We start from the raw sequence: 27,733 nt of genomic DNA, 5'->3' as shown, positions 1-27,733 counted from the left end.
GCGCATAGGCCCTTGTTTATCTTGTATTTCCCCATTGTGGGGTGAAATAAAAGATAGTTTTGCAATGTATCGTCTCATTCATTACTTCTTATCGTTCAGTATTAAAAAATAAATACATGTGTTGCGGGTAGATATGTGAATACACTATTAAAAACAACAGGATAAGAACTACAAGTAATATAGATGGGTTATAGTTCATTGGATAACCCAATGTGTTAAAACCCAACATGACCACCATACGGTAGGTGCTTATCAGTCTAAATTCCCTCTCGCCTAAATATTAAAAATACATTTAAAAACAAACTTCCCTCTGACACACACACACACACACACACACACACACACACACACACACACACACACACACACACACACACACACACACACACACACACACACACACACACACACACACACACACACACACACACACACACACACACACACACACACACACACACCCCTTCCCATCCTCCAGACTTGTGTGTTGGAAGGCCACATTAAAGAGTGGACACCTGTGGTGGCAATAGTCTCATTCACTCTCTCCCACTCTCTCCTCTCCCTTGCTCTCTCCTCTCCCTTGCTCTCTCCCACTCTCTCCTCTCTCCTCTCCCACTCTCTCCTCTCCCTTGCTCTCTCCTCTCTCCCACTCTCTCCTCTCCCCCACTCTCTCCTCTCTCACTCTCTCCTCTCCCACTCTCTCCTCTCCCTTGCTCTCTCCTCTACTCTCTCCCACTCTCTCCTCTCCCCCACTCTCTCCTCTCTCCCTTGCTCTCTCCTCTCCCTTGCTCTCTCCTCTCCCCCACTCTCCCTTGCTCTCTCATCTCCCTTGCTCTCTCCTCTACTCTCTCCCACTCTCTCCTCTCCCCCACTCTCTCCTCTCTCCCTTGCTCTCTCCTCTCTCCCTTGCTCTCTCCTCTACCCCACTCTCCCCTCTCCCCCGCTCTCCCCTCTCCCTTGCTCTCTCATCTCCCTTGCTCTCTCATCTCCCTTGCTCTCTCATCTCCCTCTCCCGCTCTCTCTCTCTCCCTGTAGAGCCTGGCATTAACTGATAAGTGTCAGTTCCCCTTTAATCACTTTCCCTACTTCAGCCTCTACAACATGGCTGTGTTCCAAATGGCTCTCTATCTCCTATATATATAGTGCACTACAGAGTCCTATCGGCCCTGGTCAGAAGTAGTGCACTACAGAGTCCTATAGGCCCTGGTCAGAAGTAGTGCACTACAGAGTCCTATAGGCCCTGGTCAGAAGTAGTGCACTACAGAGTCCTATAGGCCCTGGTCTGAAGTAGTGCACTACAGAGTCCTATAGGCCCTGGGCAGAAGTAGTGCACTACAGAGTCCTATAGGCCCTGGGCAGAAGTAGTGCACTACAGCGTCCTATAGGCCCTGGTCAGAAGTAGTGCACTACAGAGTCCTATAGGCCCTGGTCAGAAGTAGTGCACTACAGAGTCCTATAGGCCCTGGTCAGAAGTAGTGCACTACAGAGTCCTATAGGCCCTGGTCAGAAGTAGTGCACTACAGTCCTATAGGCCCTGGGCAGAAGTAGTGCACTACAGAGTCCTATAGGCCCTGGTCAGAAGTAGTGCACTACAGAGTCCTATAGGCCCTGGGCAGAAGTAGTGCACTACAGAGTCCTATAGGCCCTGGTCAGAAGTAGTGCACTACATCGGGAATAGGGTTCCATTTGGGACTCACCGCAGGTGGTCTGTTCCCAAAGGAAACATACATTAAATTATCAGAGAAACATATTAATAGTCTATTATTCTTTATACTAACCTTTTGTTTCTGCCAACTATCAATATATTGTGATAAAAATACACACTGACAAACACAGCTGTGCCCCGTGGCCATGTTCCCTATTGGCCTGATTAGTGACTGAAGGTCAGAGAGAGGGTGAGAGAGACTGACAGAGAGGATGAGGGGGGATAGAGATGGGGGAGGAAGAGAGGGTGACAGAGGGTCAGAGAGAGGGTGAGGGGGGACAGAGATGGGGGAGGAAGGGAGGGTGAGAGAGATTGACAGAGAGGATGAGGGGGGATAGAGATGGGGGAGGAAGAGAGGGTGAGAGAGGATGAGGGGGGATAGAGATGGGGGAGGAAGTGCACTACAGAGAAAAGAGGGGAGAGAGAGAAGAGAGAAAAGAGAGGAGAGAAAAGAGAGGAGAGAAAAGAGATTAAAGGATGCATCATTTGAAAGTCGTTAAATTAGGTTATGAAGACAGAGGAAGATGAAGATGAGGACAAACATGGAAAGAAGAGGGGGAGATGTATGAGGTAATTTTGAAAGCCCTCCTTCCCACCGTCTCTCCCCTCCCTCTCTCGCTCACTCCCTCCCTCCCTCCCCCATCTTTCACTCTCTCTCCCTCCCATCTTTCACTCGCTCTCTCTTCCTCCCTCCCTCTTTCACCGCACTTCATCTCTCTCTCCCATCTTTCACTCACATCTTTCACTCTCTCTCTCCCATCTTTCTCTCTCTCTCTCTCCCATCTTTCACTCTCTCTCTCTCTCCCATCTTTCACTCTCTCTCTCTCTCCCCCCCATCTTTCACTCTCTCTCTCCCATCTTTCACTCTCTCTCTCTCCCCCATCTTTCACTCTCTCTCCCCCCATCTTTCACTCTCTCCCCATCTTTCACTCTCTCCCATCTTTCACCCTCTCCCCATCTTTCACTCTCTCTCTCCCATCTTTCTCTCTCTCTCATCCCATCTTTCACTCTCTCTCTCTCCCCCCATCTTTCACTCTCTCTCTCTCCCCCATCTTTCACTCTCTCCCCCCATCTTTCTCTCTCCCCATCTTTCACTCTCTCTCTCCCTCTCCCATCTTTCTCTCTCTCTCTCTCTCCCATCTTTTCACTCTCTCTCTCCCATCTTTCACTCTCTCTCTCTCCCCCCATCTTTCACTCTCTCTCTCTCTCCCCCCATCTTTCACTCTCTCTCTCCCCATCCATCTCTCTCCCCCCATCTCACTCTCTCTCTCTCCCCCCATCTTTCACTCTCTCTCTCTCCCCCCATCTTTCACTCTCTCTCTCTCTCCCCCATCTTTCACTCTCTCTCTCTCCCCCCATCTTTCACTCTCTCTCTCTCTCCCCCCATCTTTCACTCTCTCTCTCTCTCCCCCCATCTTTCACTCTCTCTCTCTCCCCCCATCTTTCACTCTCTCTCTCTTCTTTCCCCCATCTCCCCCCATCTTTCACTCTCTCTCTCTCTCCCCCATCTTTCACTCTCTCTCTCTCTCCCCCCATCTTTCACTCTCTCTCTCCCCCCATCTTTCACTCTCTCTCTCTCCCCCATCTTTCACTCTCTCTCTCCCATCTTTCACTCTCTCTCTCTCTCTCTCTCTCCCTCCCATCTTTCACTCTCTCTCTCTCCCCCCATCTTTCACTCTCTCTCTCTCCCCCCATCTTTCACTCTCTCTCTCTCCCCCCATCTTTCACTCTCTCTCTCTCCCCCATCTTTCACTCTCTCTCTCTCTCCCATCTTTCACTCTCTCTCTCTCTCTCCCATCTTTCACTCTCTCTCTCTCTCCCCCCATCTTTCACTCTCTCTCTCTCCCCCCATCTTTCACTCTCTCTCTCTCCCCCCATCTTTCACTCTCTCTCTCTCTCCCCATCTTTCACTCTCTCTCTCTCTCCCCATCTTTCACTCTCTCTCTCTCTCCCCCCATCTTTCTCTCTCTCTCTCTCCCCATCTTTCACTCTCTCTCACTCTCTCCCTCCCTCTTTCACCACCCTTCCTCTCTTTGTCTCATTCACTCTCTCCTTTCACTGATATCCAAACAGTTCTGACCGCATGCCAAGGACTCACAAAGACACATTGTATCGGAGCGTACACACACACACACACACACACACACACACACACACACACACACACACACAGTTCCCTCTCTTTTTCACTCACACACACAATTCAACTGTGTTAGCGTGAGATTAAATTACAGTGTAAAACGCAGTAGATATGTTGACTTCAAAAGCTCGTCTGTGGCTGCAGAAGCCTAGTTCTGTGTTGACTGCTAATATATTACACAGTAGAGGACACTACACTTCCTTATGTAGTGGTACACCCCCATCTAGTGGTCGCTTGGTGCTATTACTGCACCGGTACTAAGCTGAGTAATAGTTCAGAACGAGGAAGCAGCTTGAGAGAGTTTCTATCAGGACCATGTTCACCCTTTAGGTTTCAGCACTTAGATATCAATCTCTACTAAACTAACATTTTGGAATTGTTTTAAGATTGATTTGACATTTTAGGAATAAAAATAAATAATATTTGATGAAACAGAATTTGTCCTGTTCTGCTATAGCCCAGATCAACGCATTGAATAACACATTCATAAATGGCAAAAAAAAAAAAGAGACAGTTAAAAAAATAAATCATCGGGAACAAGGTTTTGAAGTGTCTGTCCTACAACTAGGAGATATACAGAGCATTCGGAAAGTATTCAGACCCCTCGACTCTCTCCACATTTTGTTTAGGTTACAGCCTTATTCTAAAATGTATTAAATTGTTGTTTTTTTCCCCTCATCAATCAACACACAATACCGCATAATGACAAAGCAAAAACGTTGTTGTTGTTTAAATGTAAAATAAAAGCAAATAACTGAAATATCACATCTACATAAGTTGTTACGAATCCCTTTTGGCCCGACAGTCTAGGGGGGATTTACACATCTCCAACTGGAGAGACTCTCGCCTAATTTGGGCTCTCTCTTCCGCCTCCAGTTGGAACTGTGCTAAACGGACATCCCTCCTGGCATCACCATTTGACAGTGGGGAGAGTGGATCGAAACGGGACAATGTGGCTGGTGTTTTAGCCCCTCCCTCATTATCAGACACCAATGGTCTTACAGGAGCAGCAACATCCCCTACAGGGGTAGTAGGCTCAGGCAGCGGTAACACAAGCACCTGCTCTTCCAACAATACATTTAACACTAGCTGTTTAACCTCCGCCTTAACTAAACTCTGCGGAATCGATATTGAATAATGGTCAGCCAAGGTCATTAAATCAACTCTACGACATTTGTCAAAAACCTCCCACGAAGGGTTATCCAAAAAGGACTTCAAATCAAAAGTAGCCATCTTAAACTACTTCACAAGAGCCAACGAAAATAGCAAACACTAATGCTACTTCAGCTATGACGCTCAACACTGAACTATACCGCTACAACAATCTACATGAGCAGCATGGGTGTCAGTTATGACAAATCCCGGACGAGGCTCCACTTATGTTACGAATTCCTTTTGGCCCGACAGTCTAGGGGGGATGGTAATGAGACCCGTAACATAACTCATGCAATTTATAATAGTGACAAAGTAAAAGTGTGAACGAAATAACCAGGACAACTGAAATCTACCGTCAAACTCAAGGTTTATTAATAAACACACGGTAATGGGGGGAGCAGGAAAAGGGGCTGAGCTGGACCCAAGGAAAGAAACAATAAGTATTCAAAACCACCCCTAAGCTAGACTAGCCTACTTTAACAACAGCTAACTAACTAACCAAAAATACAGTGGGTGGTCCGCCCAGTTCTAACTAGTGTATTTAACAAAGTCTACCTACGGGTAGTGTATGCCCATGGGCGACTTGTCTTGGTTTCCTCTTTTCCCACCAGCAATCAAACACAAACACCATAACCAAAACAATACTCACAGGTGATGACAAAGTGCTCAAACAAAAGATAGCTCAATACATAAAGAGAGTGAAACAGAGAGATCTACAGACATGGCATTTACAGAGAGATAGAGCTCTACAGCAAACAACTGACAGGGTTTTTAAACCAAGGGAAAGGAACTGTGATAGGGTCGGAAACAGGAGGAGGTGTGTCTTCTGATTGATGATTGGATTGGTGACTGATTGGGGAGTGATGATTTTCACCTGTGAGGGGAGAAGGAGAGAAAAGAACACAGGATACACACACAGGATACTGGTATCCGTAACATAAGTATTCAGACCCTTTACTCAGTACTTTGCTGAAGCATCGTTGGCAGCGATTACAGCCTCGAGTCTTCTTGGGTATAACGCTACAAGCTTGTCACACCTGTATTTGGGGAGTTTCTCCCATTCTTCTCTGCAGAACCTCTCAAGCCCTGTCTGGTTGGATGGGGAGCGTTGCTGCACAGCTATTTTCAGGTCTCTCCAGAGATGTTCGATCAGGTTCAAGTCCGGGCTCTGGTTGGGCCCCTCAAGGACATTCAGAGACTTGTCCCGAAGCCACCTCTGCATTATCTTGGCTGTGTGTTTAGGGTCCTGTTGGAAGGTGAACCTTTTCCCCTGTGCTCTGGAGCAGGTTTTCATCAAGGATCTCACTGTACTAGTCTCCCAGTCCCTGCTGCTGAAAAACATCCCCACAGCATAATGCTGCCACCACCAAGCTTCACCGTAGGGATGGTACCAGGTTTCCTCCAGACATGACACTTGGCATTCAGGCCAAAGAGTTCAATCTTGGTTTTATCAGACCAGAGAATCTTGTTTCTCATGGTCTGAGAGTCCTTTACGTGTCTTTTGACAAACTCCAAGTGGACTATCATGTCATGTGCCTTTTACTGAGGAGTGGCTTCCGTCTGGCTACTCTACCATAAAGGCCGGATTGGTGGAGTGCTGCAGAGATGGTTGTCCTTCTGGAAGGTTCTCTCATCTCCGTAGAGGAACTCTGGAGCTCTGTCAGAGTGACCATCGGTTTCTTCGACACCTCCCTGACCAAGGCCCTTCTCACCCGATTGCTCAGTTTGGCCGTGAAACTAGCTCTATGAAGAGTCTTGGTGGTTCCAAACTTCTTCCATTTAATAATAATGGAGGCCACTGTGTTCTTGTGGACCTTCAATGCTGCAGAAATGTTTTGGCACCCTTCCCCAGATCTGTGCCTCGACACAATTCTGTCTCGGAGCTCTACAGACAATTTCTTCAACCTCATGGCTTGGTTTTTGCTCTGGCATGCACCTGTGGGACCTTATATACAGTACCAGTCAAAGGTTTGGACACACCTACTCATTCAAGGGTTTCTCTACATTTTTACTATTTTCTACATTGTAGAATCAAAACTATGAAATAATGCATATGAAATCACGTAGCAAACCAAAAAAAGTTTTAAACAAATCAAAATACAGTTGAGATGAGATTCTTCAAAGTAGCCACCTTTTGCCTTGATGACAGCTTTGCACACTCTTGGCATTCTCTCAACCAGCTTCACCTGGAATGCTTTTCCAACAGTCTTGAAGGTGTTCCTACATGTGCTGAGCACTTGTTGGCTGCTTTTCCTTCACTCCGCTCTCCAACTCATCCAAAACCATTTCATTTGGGTTGAGTATGTCGCTGCACAGGTCAGGTATGTCGCTATTATTCTACAATGTAGAAAATAGTGAAAATAAATGTGACAACCCTCCCACTCTGTCTGCCGTATTCTGTCTTTGTTCTTGTTTCCTTGTTAGGATGCCGGTGGGCGGAGTTGGGGAGGGTCGTCAGCTACATGGGAAACACCTGGGCCAGGTGTGTCCCAGGATAAATAGACCTCTTCCACATTCATGGAGGAGACTCTCCATGCAGACACCTTTGTAGATTGTGTTGTGGTTCTTGGTGGCCTTTTGTTTGTTTGCATTGGCACCTTTCAACACCCTGCATTATCACATTCATGCCTGCAAAACACTCACTTACACTACTGATTACTGATTACACACACCATTGTATATTTTCCTTAGTTGCTTTGGTTAATAAATATATATTTTGTTACTCCTTATCTCCACGTTGTCTCCCTTTGTTACGGGCTTTGAGCCGGTTCGTGACAAGTGGGGGCTCATCCGGGATCTTTGAACTATTGGTTTGGGAGACCGTGGAGGTACGTGTTTGGTTTGCATATTGTGTTTGATAGGCCCAGTATTGGTTGCTTTTGCTGCTTGGTTTGTGTGCTGTGTTGGAGAGAGATAATGGTTAGTTTCCAGGCCCTGCCTAGCCTGAACTCTTGTTCTGCTTTCTGTTGGGAAGTCAGTCTGAGGAGGTGAGTAAATCGGCTGTGTACCTCGGTGGGAGATTTGGGTAGGGTAGTGGAACTTGCTACCTGGAGCTATAGCCTTTTACCCCTGATAGGCTTGTGTGTTTCGACAACGCGACGTGTTTCATTTTTGGACATGTTTGGCATGGTTAAATGTTTGTTATTCTTGTGTGGTGTCTGTGGACTGAGCAGTTGTCTCGGGGGCACATCCGTGGCTTGGTGGAATTTGCCAGCATGCTGGGGAGTTTTTCCTTGCCAGCGGGCTACAGTGCGTAAATTCCCACTGCAAATCTGCACGAAGACTAGGGTTGAGTTATTGTAGGTTTGGGGAAGCTCCGTATCTCATCTCTCTTCTGTGGTGATCAGGGTGATTGTCATTTCTCTGGTTGTGGTCTGATGTGCTCAGCAGAGGGGTTGAGCAAGATTATTTACTTATGACTATGGTGTCTCATGTACACAAGTTCATTCGCTTTCCATCAGAGGGGCTGTTAGAATTATGTACTAAAGAACAGCTGTTGAAGATGGCTGAACACTACAAGGTTAAATGATTGAAATTAGTGATTCTGTTTCGTTGGAAGTGACTATGAATCGTTGGAAGTGACTATGAATCGTTGGGAGTGACTATGAATCGTTGGGAGTGACTATGAATCGTTGGAAGTGACTATGAATCGTTGGAAGTGACTATGAATCGTTGGAAGTGACTATGAATCGTTGGAAGTGACTATGAATCGTTGGAAGTGACTATGAATCGTTGGAAGTGACTATGAATCGTTGGAAGTGACTATGAATCGTTGGAAGTGACTATGAATCGTTGGAAGTGACTATGAATCGTTGGAAGTGACTATGAATCGTTGGAAGTGACTGAATCGTTGGAAGTGACTATGAATCGTTGGAAGTGACTATGAATCGTTGGAAGTGACTATGAATCGTTGGAAGTGACTATGAATCGTTGGAAGTGACTATGAATCGTGCGAAGTGACTATGAATCGTTGGAAGTGACTATGAATCGTTGGAAGTGACTATGAATCGTTGGAAGTGACTATGAATCGTTGGAAGTGACTATGAATCGTTGGGAGTGACTATGAATCGTTGGAAGTGACTATGAATCGTTGGAAGTGACTATGAATCGTTGGAAGTGACTATGAATCGTTGGGAGTGACTATGAATCGTTGGGAGTGACTATGAATCGTTGGGAGTGACTGAATCGTTGGAAGTGACTATGAATCGTTGGAAGTGACTATGAATCGTTGGAAGTGACTATGAATCGTTGGAAGTGACTATGAATCGTTGGGAGTGACTATGAATCGTTGGGAGTGACTATGAATCGTTGGAAGTGACTATGAATCGTTGGGAGTTGTAAAAATTAAGGACCCTGATGTTCGTTTCGTTGGAGTTTGTAGCTGTTGTGGTCTTTTGTGCCATGTTACGTGACTGACCATTGGTTGGGGTTGTCGTCTATCTTTCCTGTCTGTTCCCTCCTGGTCTTGTTTTCTTTCCTCTTAAATATTGCTTCCTATGCGCAAAGGTTGCTGAGGTCTGGGGAGGAGGTTGGTTGGTGCAGGTAGAGGTGTGAATACATAACCCCTCGTCAATTTGGGACGCAGAGGCTGTGTCAATTTGGGACGCAGAGGCTGTGTCAATTTGGGACGCAGAGGCTGTGTCAATTTGGGACGTTGTCTCCCTTTGTTACGGGCTTTGAGCCGGTTCGTGAAATAAAGAAAAACCCTTCAATGAGTAGGTGTGTCCAAACTTTTGACTGGTACTGTAGATAGGTGTGTGCCTTTCCAAATCATGTCCAAACAGTTGAATTTACCACAGGTGGACTCAAACCAAGTAGTAGAAACCTCTCAAGGCTGATCAATAGAAACAGGATACACCTCAATGTTACGTCTCATAGCAAAGGGTCGGAATACTTATGTAAATAAGGTATTTATACATTTGCAAAAATGTCTAAACCTATTTTTGCTTTGTCATTGTGGGATATTGTGATGTCATTATGGGGTATTGTGATGTCATTGTGGGGTATTGTGATGTCATTATGGGGTATTGTGATCTCATTGTGGGGTATTGTGATGTCATTGTGGGGTATTGTGATGTCATTGTGGGGTATTGTGATGTCATTATGGGGTATTGTGATGTCATTGTGGGGTATTGTGATGTCATTATGGGGTATTGTGATGTCATTATGGGGTATTGTGTGAGAAAATACATCTATTTAAAACCATTTTAGAATAAGGCTGTAACGTAACAGAATGTGGAGAAAGTTGAGGGGTCTGAATACGTATGTGTGTGTATATACAGTACAGGTCAAACGTTTGGACACGCCTACTCATTCATGGGTTTTTCTTGATTTTTACACATTATACAGCCTGGTACTGGGTTACCTGGGTTACCTGGGTTACCTTCAGACGACTCCTCTGGAGCTTGTTGTAAAGCACAACAACCGACACCTTCGCATTCGTGAGTTTTCAATATTGGCAGAGGTGGAAAAAATACCCAGTTGTCATACTTGAGTAAAAGTAAAGATACCTTGATAGAAAATGACTCAAGTAAAAAGTGAAAGTCACCCAGTAAAATACCACTTGAGTAAAAGTAAAAGTATTTGGTTCTAAATATACTTACGTATCAAAGGTAAAAGTATAAATCATTTCAAATTCCTTTTACTAAGCAAAGCAGACGACACCATTTCCTAGTTTAAAAAATTTACGGATAGTCACGGGTACACTCCGACACCCCAACACTCCCACACTCTGACACTCCCACACTCCCACACCCCGACACTCCGACACTCCCACACCCCGACACTCCCACACCCCGATACTCCCACACTCCGACACTCCCACACTCTGACACTCCCACACTCCGACACTCCCACACTCCGACACTCCCACATTATTTACAAACAACGCATTTATATTTAGTGAGTCTGCCAGATCAGAGGCAGTAGGGATGACCACGTGTTCTCTTGATAAGTGCGTGAATTTGAACATTATTTTCATTAGGAATGTAGTGAAGTAAAAGTTGTCAAAAAATATAAATAGTAAAGTTAAGTACAGATACCCCCCCCCCAAAAAACTGAATAAATACTTTAAAGTACTTTTATCTAAGTACAGATACCCCCCCCAAAAAAAAAAAAACTGAATTAATACTTTAAAGTACTTTTATCTAAGTACTTTACACCACTGAATATTGGTGACATTTGTTTGTAGCACCAACGGTTTGGTCGGGACAGTCGGTTTTTGTGACACCCCTTGGAAACGACGTAGTCCGTGACAGAGTTCAGAGGACACTTAAAACTTGTAGATGTCATAGAGCCAACCAAACAAAGTCTCTCCTTTTCGACATTGGTGACATTAGTTTGTAGCACCAACGGTTTGGGATTTTTAAAACACATGATTCTGTGAATATTTTCTTGTCCAGAGCTTCTCCTGTGTAGAAAAAGGCCTCTTTCACGATCCGTGTTATTGAATAGCTGCACACTTCATGTCGGCGGAAAGAGGAAAGGGGATTGAGCAGCAACCACGATAATAAATACACAGGGAGATATTCTATATTCAAAATGACGTCGCCCTGTGATGTAACTGTCAATCAACTCTAGGGGGTTTTAAGGGGCAATCTGTGATTGGTACATCGAATTTTGGACTTTGGACAGTCATACCCCCCATCAGAACACAAAACATATGAACCTAAAATGTCAACCAAACACTGCATAGCCACATAATATGTTTAAAACTATTATTTTGATCTCATGGGTGATCAGTCCTGGCATCCAAAGATGTGTCTGAATATTTACATTTCTCCAACCCTTTCCCTCAGTTGTTTACCAAAACAGTGGCAGGTTTCCCACTTTGTTCTTGTTTGAACTGCAGAGGGGGGTCAATGAAACAGATCACTTTGACAATCAACCAGAAATACCTAGAGATCCTCTGGTTCATTAAGAAATCTACACTTACTTACGTTGTTTGGTCGTTGAGTCAATTAGACCTCGCCCATTTGGTGTTTCTCTCTTTCTCCATACAACGTTTATTTAGTTAACTAGCTGACTAAATCTCTAGCTGACTACATTTCCAGCTGACTAAATTTCCAGCTGACTAAATCTCTAGCTGACTAAATCTCCAGCTGACTAAATCTCTAGCTGGCTAAATCTCTAGCTGACTAAATCTCTAGCTGACTAAATCTCTAGCTGACTAAATCTCTAGCTGACTAAATCTTGCATTGTAGAGAACACCTCTGATGCTTCCTTTAAGGAACGAAGTCGCAACAGGCAAATTTGATATCCGTCTATGAATGTGAGTGTTTACAACTCTCCAACACCATCTCCCAGTTGTTCACCTAAAAACTGGTGGTTGTCTGAACTGCAGATTGTCCATTTCCTACACAAAGAGCAGCAACATTACCTGTTCAGACAACAGCCACATTATATAATTACTGTGATATTGGACTGAGCAGGATCAGGAGAACCAGTTAGAGTTGGTCCACAGGGGATCTTGGGTGTATCTCAATACTCTCTTAGTCCCCACTCTGTGTCTATGTCCTCAGTTGGTCCACAGGGGATCTTGGGTGTATCTCAATACTCTCTTAGTCCCCACTCTGTGTCTATGTCCTCAGTTGGTCCACAGGGGATCTTGGGTGTATCTCAATACTCTCTTAGTCCCCACTCTGTGTCTATGTCCTCAGTTGGTCCACAGGGGATATTGGGTGTATCTCAATACTCTCTTAGTCCCCTCTCTGTGTCTATGTCCTCAGTTGGTCCACAGGGGATCTTGGGTGTATCTCAATACTCTCTTAGTCCCCTCTCTGTGTCTATGTCCTCAGTTGGTCCACAGGGGATCTTGGGTGTATCTCAATACTCTCTTAGTCCCTTCTCTGTGTCTATGTCCTCATTTACTTTCTTTGTTCCTTTGTCTTGTTTTCATTCTTTGTGGTTGTTTTTGACATGCCTCAGCAGATTAGTCTTCTGAATGAATCTTTTACCACAGACTGAGCAGCCATGTTGTTTCTCTCCTGTGTGAGTCAGTTTGTGCTTAGTTAGGTTCCTATTGACACTGAAGCTTTTCCCACAGTCACCACAGCTATATGGCTTCTCTCCTGTGTGAGTCCGTATATGTTCAATTAGTGTCTTCTTGACACTAAAGCTTTTTCCACAATCACCACAGCTAAAAGGTTTCTCTCCTGTGTGAGTCCGTATATGTTCAGTTAGTGTCTTCTTGAGATTGAAGCTTTTCCCGCAGTCGCCACAGCTAAAAGGTTTCTCTCCTGTGTGAATCAGTTTGTGCCTGGTGAGATGCTGCTTGAGACTGAATCTTTTCCCACAATCACCACAGCTAAATGGATTTTCCCCTGTGTGAATCAGTTTGTGCCTGGTTAGATGCCCCTTCAGACGGAAGCTTTTCCCACAGTCACCACAACTGAATGGTTTCTCTCCTGTGTGAATCCTCATGTGCCTGGACAGATGCCCTTTTTGTTTGAAGATCTTTCCACAAACAGGGCAGGTGCAGGGTTTACCACTGTGACAGAGTCGGACGTGGGCCTTCAGTTTACAGGTGGAGTTGTAGCGTTTCTTGCAGAACCGACATTCACTGGGTCTCTTCTTGGTGAGAGTCACATGTCTCTGCAGGTCAGCTTTCAGAGCAAACATTTCACCACAGTCACGGCAGCTGTGAGTTTTTCTAGGCGTGGTGCTGGGTTTGGAACAATGTTCCCCCATTGGTGGGTTTCGATCCAATGGTGGACTACTGTCAAGTCCTACTGTGTCCCTGCTTACGGCTGAGCTGCGGCTGGAGGCATAGTTTTGATTATCTGGAGGGTCACAGGGAATGTAGAGACCCTTTAGGTGGGTCACAGTGCCAGAACGTTTGAGATCCACTAGTTTAGAGTCTCTCTCTCTGTTCTCCTCAGTCTGGGTTTGGTCCTCCTGATCACATTCACTTTTCACACAGGAAGGAGAGAATATGAACCCTATGATATCAGGCTCCACCCCTTGAAGCTTCTCTTCCTCCTGATTGGTCCTGACTTCCTCCTGTTCCTCTTTAATCTGTTTGGTCTCTGGGTCCTTCTGCCCCAGACTGGGGCTCCACTCCTGCTCACAGTGCTGCTGCTCAGGGGGAACCTCCTCTTCAGAGACAGAAAGCTGCAGGGAGTCTGGAGGGAAGGAGAGAAGGAGCAGAGGTTACCTATACAGCCTTTAGACAGATGTAGAATGATGCCGGAGGGGATGGCTGATGTTTTACATGCTCCTTACCATCAGTTATTTTGGTGGGTTTTTACATTGTTTGTAACTTTAAAAAACCCTGGAATGGGTGAGTGTGTCCAAACCTTTGACTGGTGATGTATGTACAGTGGGGCAAAAAAGCATTTAGTCAGCCACCAATTGTGCAAGTTCTCCCACTTAAAAAGATGAGAGACCTGTAATTTTCATAATAGGTCCACTTCAACTATGACAGACAAAATGAGAAGAAAAAAAATCCAGAAAATCACATTGTAGGATTTGTAATGAATTTATGGTGGAAAATAAGTATTTGGTCACCTACAAACAAGCAAGATTTATGTCTCTCACAGACCTGTAACTACTTCTTTAAGAAGCTCCTCTGTCCTCCACTCGTTACCTGTATTAATGGCACCTGTTTGAACTTGTTATCAGTATAAAAGACACCTGTCCACAACCTCAAACAGTCACACTCCAACCTCCACTATTGCCAAGACCAAAGAGCTGTCAAGGGACACCAGAAACAAAATGGTAGACCTGCACCAGGCTGGGAAGACTGAATCTGCAATAGGTAAGCAGCTTGGTTTGAAGAAATCAACTGTGGGAGAAATTATTAGGAAATGGAAGACATACAAGTCCACTGATAATCTCCCTCGATCTGGGGCTCCACGCAAGATCTCACCCCGTGGGGTCAAAATGATCACAAAAACGGTGAGCAAAAATCCCAGAACCACACGGGGGGACCTAGTGAATGACCTGCAGAGAGCTGGGACCAAAGTAACAAAGCCTACCATCAGTAACACACTACGCCGCCAGGGACTCAAATCCTGCAGTGCAAGACATGTCCCCCTGCTTAAGCCAGTACATGTCCAGGCCCGGTACATGTTTGCTAGAGAGCATTTGGATGATCCAGAAGAAGATTGGGAGAATGTCATATGGTCAGATCAAACCAAAATATAACTTTTTAGTAAAAACTCAACTTGTTGTGTTTGGAGGACAAAGAATGCTCAGTTGCATCCAAAGAACACCATACCTACTGTGAAGCATGGGGGTGGAAACATCATGCTTTGGGGCTATTTTCTGCAAAGGGACCAGGACGACTGATCCGTGTAAAGGAAAGAATGAATGGGGCCATGCATCGTGAGATTTTGAGTGAAAACCTCCTTCCATCAGCAAGGACATTGAAGATGAAACGTGGCTGGGTCTTTCATCATGACAATGATCCCAAACACACCGCCCAGGCAATGGAGTGGCTTCGTAAGAAGCATTTCAAGGTCCTGGAGTGGCCTCGCCAGTCTCCAGATCTCAACCCCGTAGAAAATCTTTGGAGGGAGTTGAAAGTCCGTGTTGCCCAGCAACAGCCCCAAAACATCACTGCTCTAGAGGAGATCTGCATGGAGGAATAGACCAAAAAATACCAGCAGCAGTGTGTGAAAACCTTGTGAAAACTTACAGAAAACATTTGACCTCTGTCATTGACAACAAAGGGTATATAACAAAGTATTGAGATAAACTTTTGTTATTGACCAAATACTTATTTTCCACCATAGTTTGCAAATAAATTCATTAAAAATCCTACAATGTGATTTTCTGGAGAGAAAAAAAATCTAATTTTGTCTGTCATAGTTGAAGTGTACCTATGATGAAAATTACAGGCCTCTCTCATCTTTTTAAGTGGGAGAACTTGCACAATTGGTGGCTGACTAAATACTTTTTTGCCCCACTGTATATAAATCAGTAAAGAATAAATAATAATAATAATAATATTATGGATTTAACACGACTGGATCTGCATATGTTGGTCAGATAAATAAATACAAATAAATAAAGACGTGGACCAGAAAACAAGTCAGTATCTGGTGTGACCACCATGCATCTCATACAGTACGACACATCTCATACAGTACGATACATCTCATACAGTACGATACATCTCATACAGTACGATACATCTCATACAGTACGATACATCTCATACAGTACGATACATCTCATACAGTACTGCACATCTCATACAGTACGACAGATCTCATACAGTACGACAGATCTCATACAGTACGATACATCTCATACAGTGCGACACACCTCATACAGTACGATACATCTCATACAGTACGACACATCTCATACAGTACGATACATCTCATACAGTGCGACACACCTCATACAGTACGAAACATCTCATACAGTACGATACATCTCATACAGTACGATACACCTCATACAGTACGACACACCTCATACAGTACGACACACCTCATACAGTACGACACACCTCATACAGTACGATACATCTCATACAGTACGATACATCTCATACAGTACTGCACATCTCATACAGTACGACACATCTCATACAGTACGACACATCTCATACAGTACGATACATCTCATACAGTACGATACATCTCATACAGTACGATACATCTCATACAGTACGACACATCTCATACAGTACGATACATCTCATACAGTGCGACACACCTCATACAGTACGAAACATCTCATACAGTACGATACATCTCATACAGTACGATACATCTCATACAGTACGACACACCTCATACAGTACGACACACCTCATACAGTACGACACATCTCATACAGTACGACACATCTCATACAGTACGACACATCTCATACAGTACGACACATCTCATACAGTGCGACACACCTCATACAGTACGATACATCTCATACAGTACGACACATCTCATACAGTACGACACATCTCATACAGTACGATACATCTCATACAGTGCGACACACCTCATACAGTACGAAACATCTCATACAGTACGATACATCACATACAGTACGATACATCTCATACAGTACGACACACCTCATACAGTACGACACATCTCATACAGTACGACACATCTCATACAGTACGATACATCTCATACAGTACGATACATCTCATACAGTGCGACACACCTCATACAGTACGATACATCTCATACAGTACGACACATCTCATACAGTACGATACATCTCATACAGTGCGACACACCTCATACAGTACGAAACATCTCATACAGTACGATACATCACATACAGTACGATACATCTCATACAGTACGACAGACCTCATACAGTACGACACACCTCATACAGTACGACACATCTCATACAGTACGATACATCTCATACAGTGCGACACACCTCATACAGTGCGACACACCTCATACAGTACGAAACAACTCATACAGTACGATACATCTCATACAGTACGATACATCTCATACAGTACGATACATCTCATACAGTACGATACATCTCATACAGTGCGACACACCTCATACAGTACGATACATCTCATACAGTACGACACATCTCATACAGTACGATACATCTCATACAGTACGATACATCTCATACAGTACGACACATCTCATACAGTACGACACATCTCCTTCGCATAGAGTTGATCAGGCTGTTGACTGTAGCCTTTGAAAATGTTGTCCCCCTCCTCTTCAATTGGCTGAGTGAAGTTGAACTGGAACACGCTGTCGTACACATCAATCCAGAGCATCCCAAACATGCTCAATGGGTGACATGTCTGGTGAGTATGCAGACATCTGTGGCATTGTGTTGTGTGACAAAACTGCACATTTCAGAGTGGCCTTTTATTGTCCCCAGCACAGTGCACCTTTGTAATGATGATGCTGTTTAATCATATGTCACACCTGTCAGGTGGATGGATTATCTTGGCAAAGGAGAAATGTTCACTAACAGGGATGTAAACAAATTTGTGGACAAAATTTGAGAGAAATAAGCTGTTTGTGTGTATGGAACATTTCTGGGATGTTTTATTTCAGCTCATGAAACATGGGATCAACACTTTACATGTTGCAAGGTTCAAATGATTCATATAAAAGATTCAAATGATTCATATAAGGTTCAAATGATTCAGATAAAAGGGCCAAATGATTCAGATATAAGGTCCAAATGATTCGTATAAGGTGCAAATGATTCAGATAAGGCCCAAATGACTCATATAAGGCGCAAATGATTCATATAAGGTTCAAATGATTCATATAAGGTTAAAATGATTCATATAAAGTCCAAATGAAGCACTGTTTAGTATTTGATCCTTTGCATCCAATAACTGACTGAAGTCTGCAACCCATTGACCAAGACAATATCTTCTCTGGTGACGCCCTGCCAGGTCTGTACTGCAGCCACGAGTTTTTTGTTGTTGTTTTAAAATATGTTTTGCCTTTATGTCTCATCTTCAGCAAATGAAATGCATGTTCAATTGGATGTAAATCTGGAGATCGACTTCGCCCAGTAAAGAACTTTACTTTTTTTTTTTGGCGCTGAAAAAAACTCCCTAGTTGTTATGGTTATACGTTCGGGGTCATTGTCTTGCTGTAATGACGAAGCGCCGTCCAATGAGTTTGGAGGTATTTTGCTTGTTCTTTAGCAGACAATATACGTTAGCGGACAATAGGTTTCTGTACACTTCAGAATTAATGTGGTGACATCATCAATGGAGCAGTGACAGCGGTGACATCATCAATGGAGCAGTGACAGCAGTGACATCATCAATGGAGCAGGGACAGCAGTGACATCATCAATGGAGCAGTGACAGCGGTGACATCATCAATGGAGCAGTGACAGCGGTGACATCATCAATGGAGCAGTGACAGCGGTGACATCATCAATGGAGCAGTGACAGCGGTGACATCATCAATGGAGCAGTGACAGCGGTGACATCATCAATGGAGCAGTGACAGCGGTGACATCATCAATGGAGCAGTGACAGCAGTGACATCATCAATGGAGAGTAAAGAAGGTGAGCCAGTTCCAGGGGCAGACATACATGCCCTACATTCAAGCCATAACAGCCCCCCCCCCCGGGGCAGTTTCTTCCCCCACCCCACACTTTCCTCGCCATCATTCTGGTGTTAATCATTGTTTTAATCTGTCCACAATGCCCCCCCCCCCCGGGCAGTTTCTTCCCCACCCCACACTTTCCTCGCCATCATTCTGGTGTTAATCTTTGTTTTAATCTGTCCACAATCCCCCCCGGGCAGTTTCTTCCCCCACCCCACACTTTCCTCGCCATCATTCTGGTGTTAATCAGTAATGTTAATCTTTGTTTTAATCTGTCCACAATCCCCCCCCCGGGCAGTTTCTTCCCCCACCCCACACTTTCCTCGCCATCATTCTGGTGTTAATCAGTAATGTTAATCTTTGTTTTAATCTGTCCACAATCCCCCCCCCCCGGGCAGTTTCTTCCCCCACCCCACACTTTCCTCGCCATCATTGTGGTGTTAATCAGTAATGTTAATCTTTGTTTTAATCTGTCCACAATCCCCCCCCGGGCAGTTTCTTCCCCCACCCCACACTTTCCTCGCCATCATTCTGGTGTTAATCAGTAATGTTAATCTTTGTTTTAATCTGTCCACAATCCCCCCCGGGCAGTTTCTTCCCCCACCCCACACTTTCCTCGCCATCATTGTGGTGTTAATCAGTAATGTTAATCATTGTTTTAATCTGTCCACAATCCCCCCCCGGGCAGTTTCTTCCCCCACCCCACACTTTCCTCGCCATCATTGTGGTGTTAATCAGTAATGTTAATCATTGTTTTAATCTGTCCACAATCCCTCCCCCCCCGGGCAGTTTCTTCCCCCACCCCACACTTTCCTCGCCATCATTGTGGTGTTAATCAGTAATGTTAATCATTGTTTTAATCTGTCCACAATCCCTCCCCCACCCAGAACTCTGCAGGCTCTGTTAAGCCAACTGTAACCTGCCCATCCTGTTCCTGAAGCAGCAGCACCTCACCGTGTGACCTCTGTAGTTCCAACCTGGTCTCAGAGCATTTCCTATTTTTATGTCGGTAAATCCCTGACACACCATTTAGTATGGTGTGTATTCCATTTGTGGATGTCCATCACCCATTTCTTACAATATGTTACTAATTTGAAGAAAAAAAAATGTTTAATGCAAATTCTAGCTAGGTGGCTAACTTTAGTTAGGCTAGGATATATGGTTAAGGTTAGGAGTTATAGTTAAGGTAACGGTTAACTAAAATGGTTAGGGGAAAGGTTAGTGAAAAGGGTTAAGGTTAGGGGAAGGGTTTGCCAACATGCTCAGTAGCTAAGTATTTGCAAAGTAGATTTTTTTTTTTAAGTAGTAAGTAGATGAAAAGTTTCTAATTTCGTACTAATTAGAGTGTCCCGGATTTACATTTACTATGTTACGTCTAGTATATGAGACCAGGCTAGCCTATGAGCCTAGTCGTCTGTAGATGATAGTGACTGACATGTCCAACCATACCTCCTGGATTGTTCCTAATGTGTCTGACATTCTTCGGTCATCTTTGGTAACGGTCTTCCTTGGCCTACCAGGCCATTTTGCGATTGCTGAGCTCACAAGTGCTTTCTTAATTTTGAAATATGTTTTTTTTTTTTTTGGCAAGCCTAAGATTTTGCCTATGTTTCTGATCAATTTTGTCCGATGTTTCAGACTCATAAATGGCTTCATTGACTTTCATTGACACTTCTTTGGGCCTCTTTCTGCTATTGGTGTTAACACCACAAAAGCAGGCTCCAACAGGCATATGCAAAGCCTAGACACAAGACTACACATTGACGGCTCTCGTATGCCTGCACAGGTTATGTGACGGAACACACCTGACGAACCAGAAACACCCGTCGAGCCGACCCGAGGTATAAAAAGCATTGTCATTTCTAAATGGTACAAATACCCTCAAATAAAAGATGAGAAACTATACTTTAACCTCCTAGTCATTGGTATAGAGCCAAAATACGACGGAAATGGTTCACTGTGCCATATAATTACAGAGGACAATGTATACAGCTCATTCAGGAAGTATTCAGACCCTTTTCCACCTTTTGTTACGTTAAAGCCTTATTCTAAAACGGATTAAATAAACAATTTTCCTCATCAATCTACACACAATACCCCATAATGACAAAGCAAAAACAGTTGTTAAGTCATTTTTGCAAATGTATTAAAAAAAAATACAAAATTATTGACATAAGTATTCAGACCCTTTTCTATGACACTCAAAATTGAATGGAAGAAGTTTGACTCTTCCTAGAGCTGGCCGCCCGGCCAAACTGAGCAATCGGGGGAGAAGGGCCTTGGTCAGGTCAGGGAAGCGACCAAGAACCTGATGGTCACTCTGACAGAGCTCCAGAGTTTCTCTGTGGAGATTGGAGAACCTTCCAGAAGGACAACCCTCTCTGCAGCACTCCACCAAATCAGGCCTTTATGGTAGAGTGGCCAGACGGAAGCCACTCCTCAGTAAAAAGGCACATAGTCTGGATTTTTTATGGCGGTTTTGGAGCAGTGGCTTCTTCCTTGCTGAGAGGTCTTTCAGGTTATGTTGATATAGGACTCGTTTTACTGTGAATACAGATACTTTTGTACCTGTTTCCTCCAGCATCTTCACAAGGTCCTTTGCTGTTGTTCTGGGATTGATTTGCACTTTCCACACCAAATTACGTTCATCTCTAGGAGATAGAACACATCTCCTTCCTGAGCGCTATGACGGCTGCATGGTCCCATGGTGTTTATACTTGCGTACTATTGTATTTACAGATGAACGTGGTACCTTCAGGATTTTGGAAATTGCTCCCAAGGTTGAACCAGACTTGTGGAGGTCTACAATTTTTTTTTCTGAAGTCTTGGCTGATTTCTTTTGATTTTCCCATGATGTCAAGCAGAGAGGCACTGAGTTTGAAGGTAGTCCTTGAAATACATCCACAAGGTACACCTCCAATTGACTCAAATGATGTCAACTAGCCTATCAGAAGCTTCTAAAGCCGTGACATAATTTTCTGGAATTTTCCAAGCTGTTTAAAGGCACCTCATCTTTCTTTTTGTTGCAGATTGTCGTCTGTATTGTTCTGTCTGAGATGATGGGTTCCTGATACAAACACCTCATTTTGTATTTGTAGAATTACATCTCTATGTTCTGTTCTATCTGATGACACCGAGTGGCCCTTTGGGTGAGTTTAGATTACACAGGTGTCTGTAATTATCTCTGGCTGCTAAGGCTGCCCAAGTCTAATCTCTTTGCCATTAACTGACCAATCAGATCAGCACTGAAAATTATCTGGCGTGAAAAGATATATGATTGGTCAAAATACCAATTAGTGGGGGGGGGATCAGAATTGGTCTGCCTGTATAAACGCAGCCTTAGTGGCCTCATCTGTCCCACTGTTTGGGGAGATTTGCTCTGATGAAGGTTGAACGACCGAAAGATAAAATGTAAGAAATGTGCGTATGTTTATTTGTTTTCTGTTTCTAAAGTCAGTAAATTCTAGAACCTATTTTCATACTTTCAAATAACTTCCTGGTTTCCGTGACACAGACATGCTTTTATCCATGTACAATAAAAGTTAATAAAAAAAAAATTCATTTAGAACTATAACTAACTATCAGTAGATGTCCATACGAACCTATTCTACATAGCTGTATCTCTGGTGTCCTCTGCAGCAGTCTCCGTAGCCGATCATTCTCCTCCTGGTACTCCACTATCATTTTAGCAAATGCCCCAGAAATCTCCACAGCAGCAAACGCTGTTAAACGCTCATTTAAAAATTCTTGAAATGACTGTAGTTTAGACATTTTCAGGAGAGTTGGGTGTTCAGCAAGTATGGGATCTTGACGTGGGTCCTCCAGATCACATTCACTTTTCACAATAGGAGGAGTAAATATGAACTCTATGATATCAGGCTCCACCCCTTGAAGCTGCTCTTCCTCCTGATTGGTCCTGACTTCGTCCTGTTCCTCTTTAATCTGTTTGGTCTCTGGGTCCTTCTGTCCCAGACTGGGGCTCCACTCCTGCTCACAGTGCTGCTGCTCAGGGGGAACCTCCTCTTCAGAGACAGAGAGCTGCACGGGTTCTGGAGGGACAGAGAAGAGGAGCAGAGGTTACCACAGTCCCCAAATCCAGAACAAATTCAAGAAAGCGATCAGTATTATAAAGAGCCATTGTTGCATTGAACTACGTCCCATCTGAAATTGCTCAAGTGAACAAACCTGTTTTAGAAAACAGATAAAGCAACACCTCACGGCACAACGCCTCTCCCCTATTTGACCTAGATAGTTTGTGTGTGTGCATTGATATGTAGGTTATGTGTGCCTGTTTTCTGTAGTTCTGTCCTTGAGCTGTTCTTGTCTAATGGGGTGGCAGGGTAGCCTAATGGTTAGAGCATTGGACTAGTAACCCGAAGGTTTCAAGTTCTGTCGTTCTGCCCCTGAACGAGGAGGTTAACCCACTGTTCCTAGGCCGTCATTGAAAATAAGAATTTGTTCTTAACTGACTTGCCAAGTTAAATAAAGGCAAAAAAAATATTGATATTATATCTATTAATGTTCTATATTATGTCATTCTGTATTATGTTTCATGTTTCACGTGGACCTCAGAAAGAGTAGCTGCTGCTTTTGCAACAGCTAATTGGAATCCTAATAAAATACCAAATACCCACAGTATAAATCATAACCATAAAACAGTCAGACAAGGAAATGGTTCTAAACGTTTTTCCACCATTCATTTTCCCCATAGGGGATTTTACAATAAAATAAGGGCTATGTTTTGTGTTGGCTTACCCTTTACAATGACTTAAAATAAGGAGTCTCACCCTTTACAATGACTTAAAATAAGGAGTCTCACCCTTTACAATGACTTAAAATAAGGAGGCTTACCCTTTACAATGACTTAAAATAAGGAGGCTTACCCTTTACAATGACTTAAAATAAGGAGGCTTACCCTTTACAATGACTTAAAATAAGGTGGCTTACCCTTTACAATGACTTAAAATAAGGTGGCTTACCCTTTACAATGACTTAAAATAAGGTGGCTTACCCTTTACAATGACTTAAAATAAGGTGGCTTACCCTTTACAATGACTTAAAATAAGGTGGCTTACCCTTTACAATGACTTAAAATAAGGTGGCTTACCCTTTACAATGACTTAAAATAAGGTGGCTTACCCTTTACAATGACTTAAAATAAGGTGGCTTACCCTTTACAATGACTTAAAATAAGGAGGCTTACCCTTTACAATGACTTAAAATAAGGAGGCTTACCCTTTACAATGACTTAAAATAAGGAGGCTTACCCTGGCGTGACGTTTTGATAACCGTGTAAATCTCTCTAGGACAAGGTGACTTTTATTCATATATTCGCCTATATTTTATAATTTGTGGAACGTTCCAACAGGAATCCAAAAACTTCGTAAATAACAAGGTTGCAAACACAACGCATACAAAGTTGTATAGCGGCAGAGTAAGATACCAGGTAGGGAGTGGTCGATTTCATTGCGCTTTTCACTCACCGCGTTCATTCTGAAAAATGTCTGTCCTCACTCTGGTAGCCTACGGACAAACATTAAGAATAAACTACGTGGTGAGTAGTAGACTATTCGGCAGCTAGTTAGCTAGGTTTGTATGCGTTGTTTGTTGGCATCCTTGTACTTCAGTTTTTGGAACAGATTCCTGTTGGACAAGTTCCACAAATTATACCCCCCCCCCTGTATTTACCCCCTCAAAATGAAATTATCCTAATGTGGCTAACAAAGAACTACAAACACCATAATGATCTGGACGGGACTGCTGTATCGAGGCAAAGGTTAAACATATCTCTGGATTAACTAATGTTGCCTAAATGTAGTAATGAATAAATTGGCTTAATTTCTTTAAACGGAACATTCTGTTAGCATTCTGTTAGTGTCAGCTCGAGATGACGTGCAGGCGCTTGCGGGGATTTGTTGTTTTGCATGTCTACTTTGATGCAAATTAGCATTTTCGAAACTAAGAGTAAATAGAGCTGAATATTGGTAGAGGCTCCTCAAAGGAAGGGGAGGACCATCCTCTATTGTGAATTTAATAAAAATACGAACCTATTCGACATAGTTGTGTCTCCGGTGTCCTCCGCAGCAGTCTCCGTAGCCGATCATTCTCCTCCTGGTATTCTCCTACCGTTTTCTCAACTGCACCAAAAATATCCACAGCAGCCGCCGATAAACGCTCATTTAAAAACACACACAACATCTGTAGTTTAGACATTTTAATAAAATTAGAGATGGGTAGCCTATTTAGTTTAGTAAGTATGTCTTTCTTTACTGCACACAAGGAACAATAAAAACTCGTTACCAATCCTACTTCCGTGTTCTAGTCAAGGAATCTTGGGACGTTCTAGTTGGTGACGAACCCAGAAACACAACAGCGCCGCCAGCTGGATGGGAGTTTACTGTGCAAGGCAGCCTACAGACCAGTAGTAAAGGAAAACGGCAACATCAAATCGAATCAAGATGTTAATGCGAATGTAACTAAATGCTTGCGTTTCCAGTTCCCGCAGTGCAGTAATATCTAACAAGTAATTTACCAAATTCACAGGGACTACCTTATACACACATTGTAAGGGGACGGAATAAGAATATGTACATGTAAATATATGGATGAGCGATGGCCGTGGCATTAAGTGCCCTGTGGTACCTTTATTAAATCCATTTATTAAAGTGGCCAGAGATTCGAGTCTGTATGTTGGCAGCAGCTTCTCTATGTTAGTGATGGCTGTTTAACAGACTGATGGCCTGTTTTTCAGTCTCTCGGTCCCTGCTTTGATGCACCTGTGCAGACCTCGCCTTCTGGATGATAGCGGGGTGAACTTTGGCCTTCTTGTGACATCGGGTGCTGTAGGTGTCCTGGAGGGCAGGAAGTTTGCCCCCGGTGATGCATTGTGCAGACCTCACTACCCTCTGGAGAGCCTTGTGGTTGAGGGAGGTGCAGTTGCCGTAACAGGTGGTGGTACATGAGAGGGCTGAGAACGCAGCCTTTTGGGGCCCCAGTGTTGAGGATCAGCAGAGTGGAGGTGATGTTTCCTACCTTCACCACCAGGGGGCGGCCCGTCAGGAAGTCCATGACCCAGTTGCACAGTGCGGGGTTCAGACCCAGGGCCTCGAACTTAATGACGAGCTTGGAGTGTACTGTGGTGTTGAATGCTGAGCTATAGTCAATAAACAGCATTCTTACATAGGTATTCCTCTTGACCAGATGGGATAGGGCAGAGTGATGGCGATTGCATCGTCTGTTGACCTATAGGGAGTGGTAAGCAAATTGAAGTGGGTTTAGGGTGTCCGGTAAGGTGGAGGTGACATGATCCTTGACTAATCTCTCAAAGCACTTCATGATGACAGAGGTGAGTGCTACTGGGTAGCGGTAGTCATTAAGTTCAGTTACCTTTGCCTTCTTGAGTAGCCACTTTAATGTTAGACAGCAATAAAAAGCTAGTATACATCTACAAAGAACTTCGGTTGTTACACCAGGGCTGGCAACTTTTGAAAAAAGCTTGGACTGATATTTGTTCTGTGGATTTCATTTCCCCCTGGCCAGTGCCAACACACCATTCAGGGCAAGTGGGATTTTGAGCCCCCTTGTTTAGCAAAAAAATAATGTTTGCCTGTTTTGTTCTGTTATTTTGGCATTAACTCGTGTCATACATCAGTTTGCAAACAATGTTAAATAATAATAATAATAAGTTACTAAAGCCGCATACAACCGTGGTCTCTTTTTGGCTTTCTTCAGTGAGGCAGCTCCAACATGCAGGTGTTTCAGCCTCGCTCAGCTGCTTTCTGTGGTGGTGGGACAGCCAGAGGAAAATACGGAGCTTAGGGGTTGGTTCATGTTTTCTAGTTGCGCCACGATTGGCTCAGTGTTCTGTCAGTCATGGGGACACTACGTCACCGCAAAATCTACAGGGAGAGTTAAAAAATTCAAGCCCATTGGGTGCTGCAATACAGTTACATTAAGAAGTGCCCATCCAAGAAGGCTCAAGGTCATTGGCCACAGATAAAATGACATCAGATCACGTGATATCTACCGTATCTTTGATTGGCCTGATCATGTCAACGACATACTTTCTAAATCTTAGCTAGCAAGCGAGACAATCATCATGAATCACGTCGACAATCTCCTGTCAAATCCTTTTCAATCCTTGTCATATGAAGAGAAATTATAGATCAAATGTATCAGTGCTCATCGGCCACTGGACTTAAACATTACACAACCAGTTGGATATTGCAAATTCAACAATGAGTGGTTTGGAAGGAATCAGTGGCTAACTGCAAGTGTTGCAAAGCAATTACTATCCTGCTATTCAGTGGATTGGGTGTGCGGTCCAGGTCTGGGTTTAAGGGTCTCTTTTTCCAGCTTAAAAGGATAAACATTCAGATGCAACACCATGGGCCAGAAAAGGCTGAATACACTGTCCATGCTGTCAATCCAGCATGACTTCTGCCGTGTTCAAAACAACTGGAAACTCGGAACTGGGAAATCTCAGACTTCAGTGAGTTCAAGACAACTGGGGAAAAAATGAGCTCAGACTGGGAAAATACGTTATGTGCAGTCATCCAACTCAGAATTCAAAGTCGGGAATACTGTAGCTAAAAAAGTAATACTAAGTGTATGTTGTGTAGTAAGCTGTTAGTAGCCCATGTGCCTCGTCCTAATAAATGTGTTCCTTTTCCCTCTCATAACTTAGCCTACTGTTCTGACTT

At 43.8% G+C, this 27,733-nt stretch overlaps 1 protein-coding gene across 1 annotated transcript in view; it reads right to left on the bottom strand.

Moving 5' to 3' along the window:
• Positions 1-5,360: 5,360 nt before the first annotated feature.
• Positions 5,361-27,733, bottom strand: part of LOC135511240 (uncharacterized) — a 41,342-nt gene continuing 18,969 nt past the window's right edge. Inside the window, exons 4-6 of the mRNA XM_064932864.1 lie at positions 25,079-25,349; positions 22,634-23,080; positions 5,361-14,122 (exon numbers count right to left, since the gene is read on the bottom strand). Of these exons, the coding sequence (XP_064788936.1) occupies positions 12,894-14,122; positions 22,634-23,080; positions 25,079-25,349 (1,947 nt within the window). The 3' untranslated portion in view covers positions 5,361-12,893. The remainder of the gene's footprint in view (positions 14,123-22,633; positions 23,081-25,078; positions 25,350-27,733) is intronic.

The sequence above is a fragment of the Oncorhynchus masou genome, chromosome 23 (genome assembly GCF_036934945.1).
Source record: "Oncorhynchus masou masou isolate Uvic2021 chromosome 23, UVic_Omas_1.1, whole genome shotgun sequence".
Lineage (NCBI taxonomy): Eukaryota > Metazoa > Chordata > Actinopteri > Salmoniformes > Salmonidae > Oncorhynchus > Oncorhynchus masou.
Note: the sequence above shows the minus strand (reverse complement) of the source record. Positions and strands in the feature narration are given on the sequence as shown.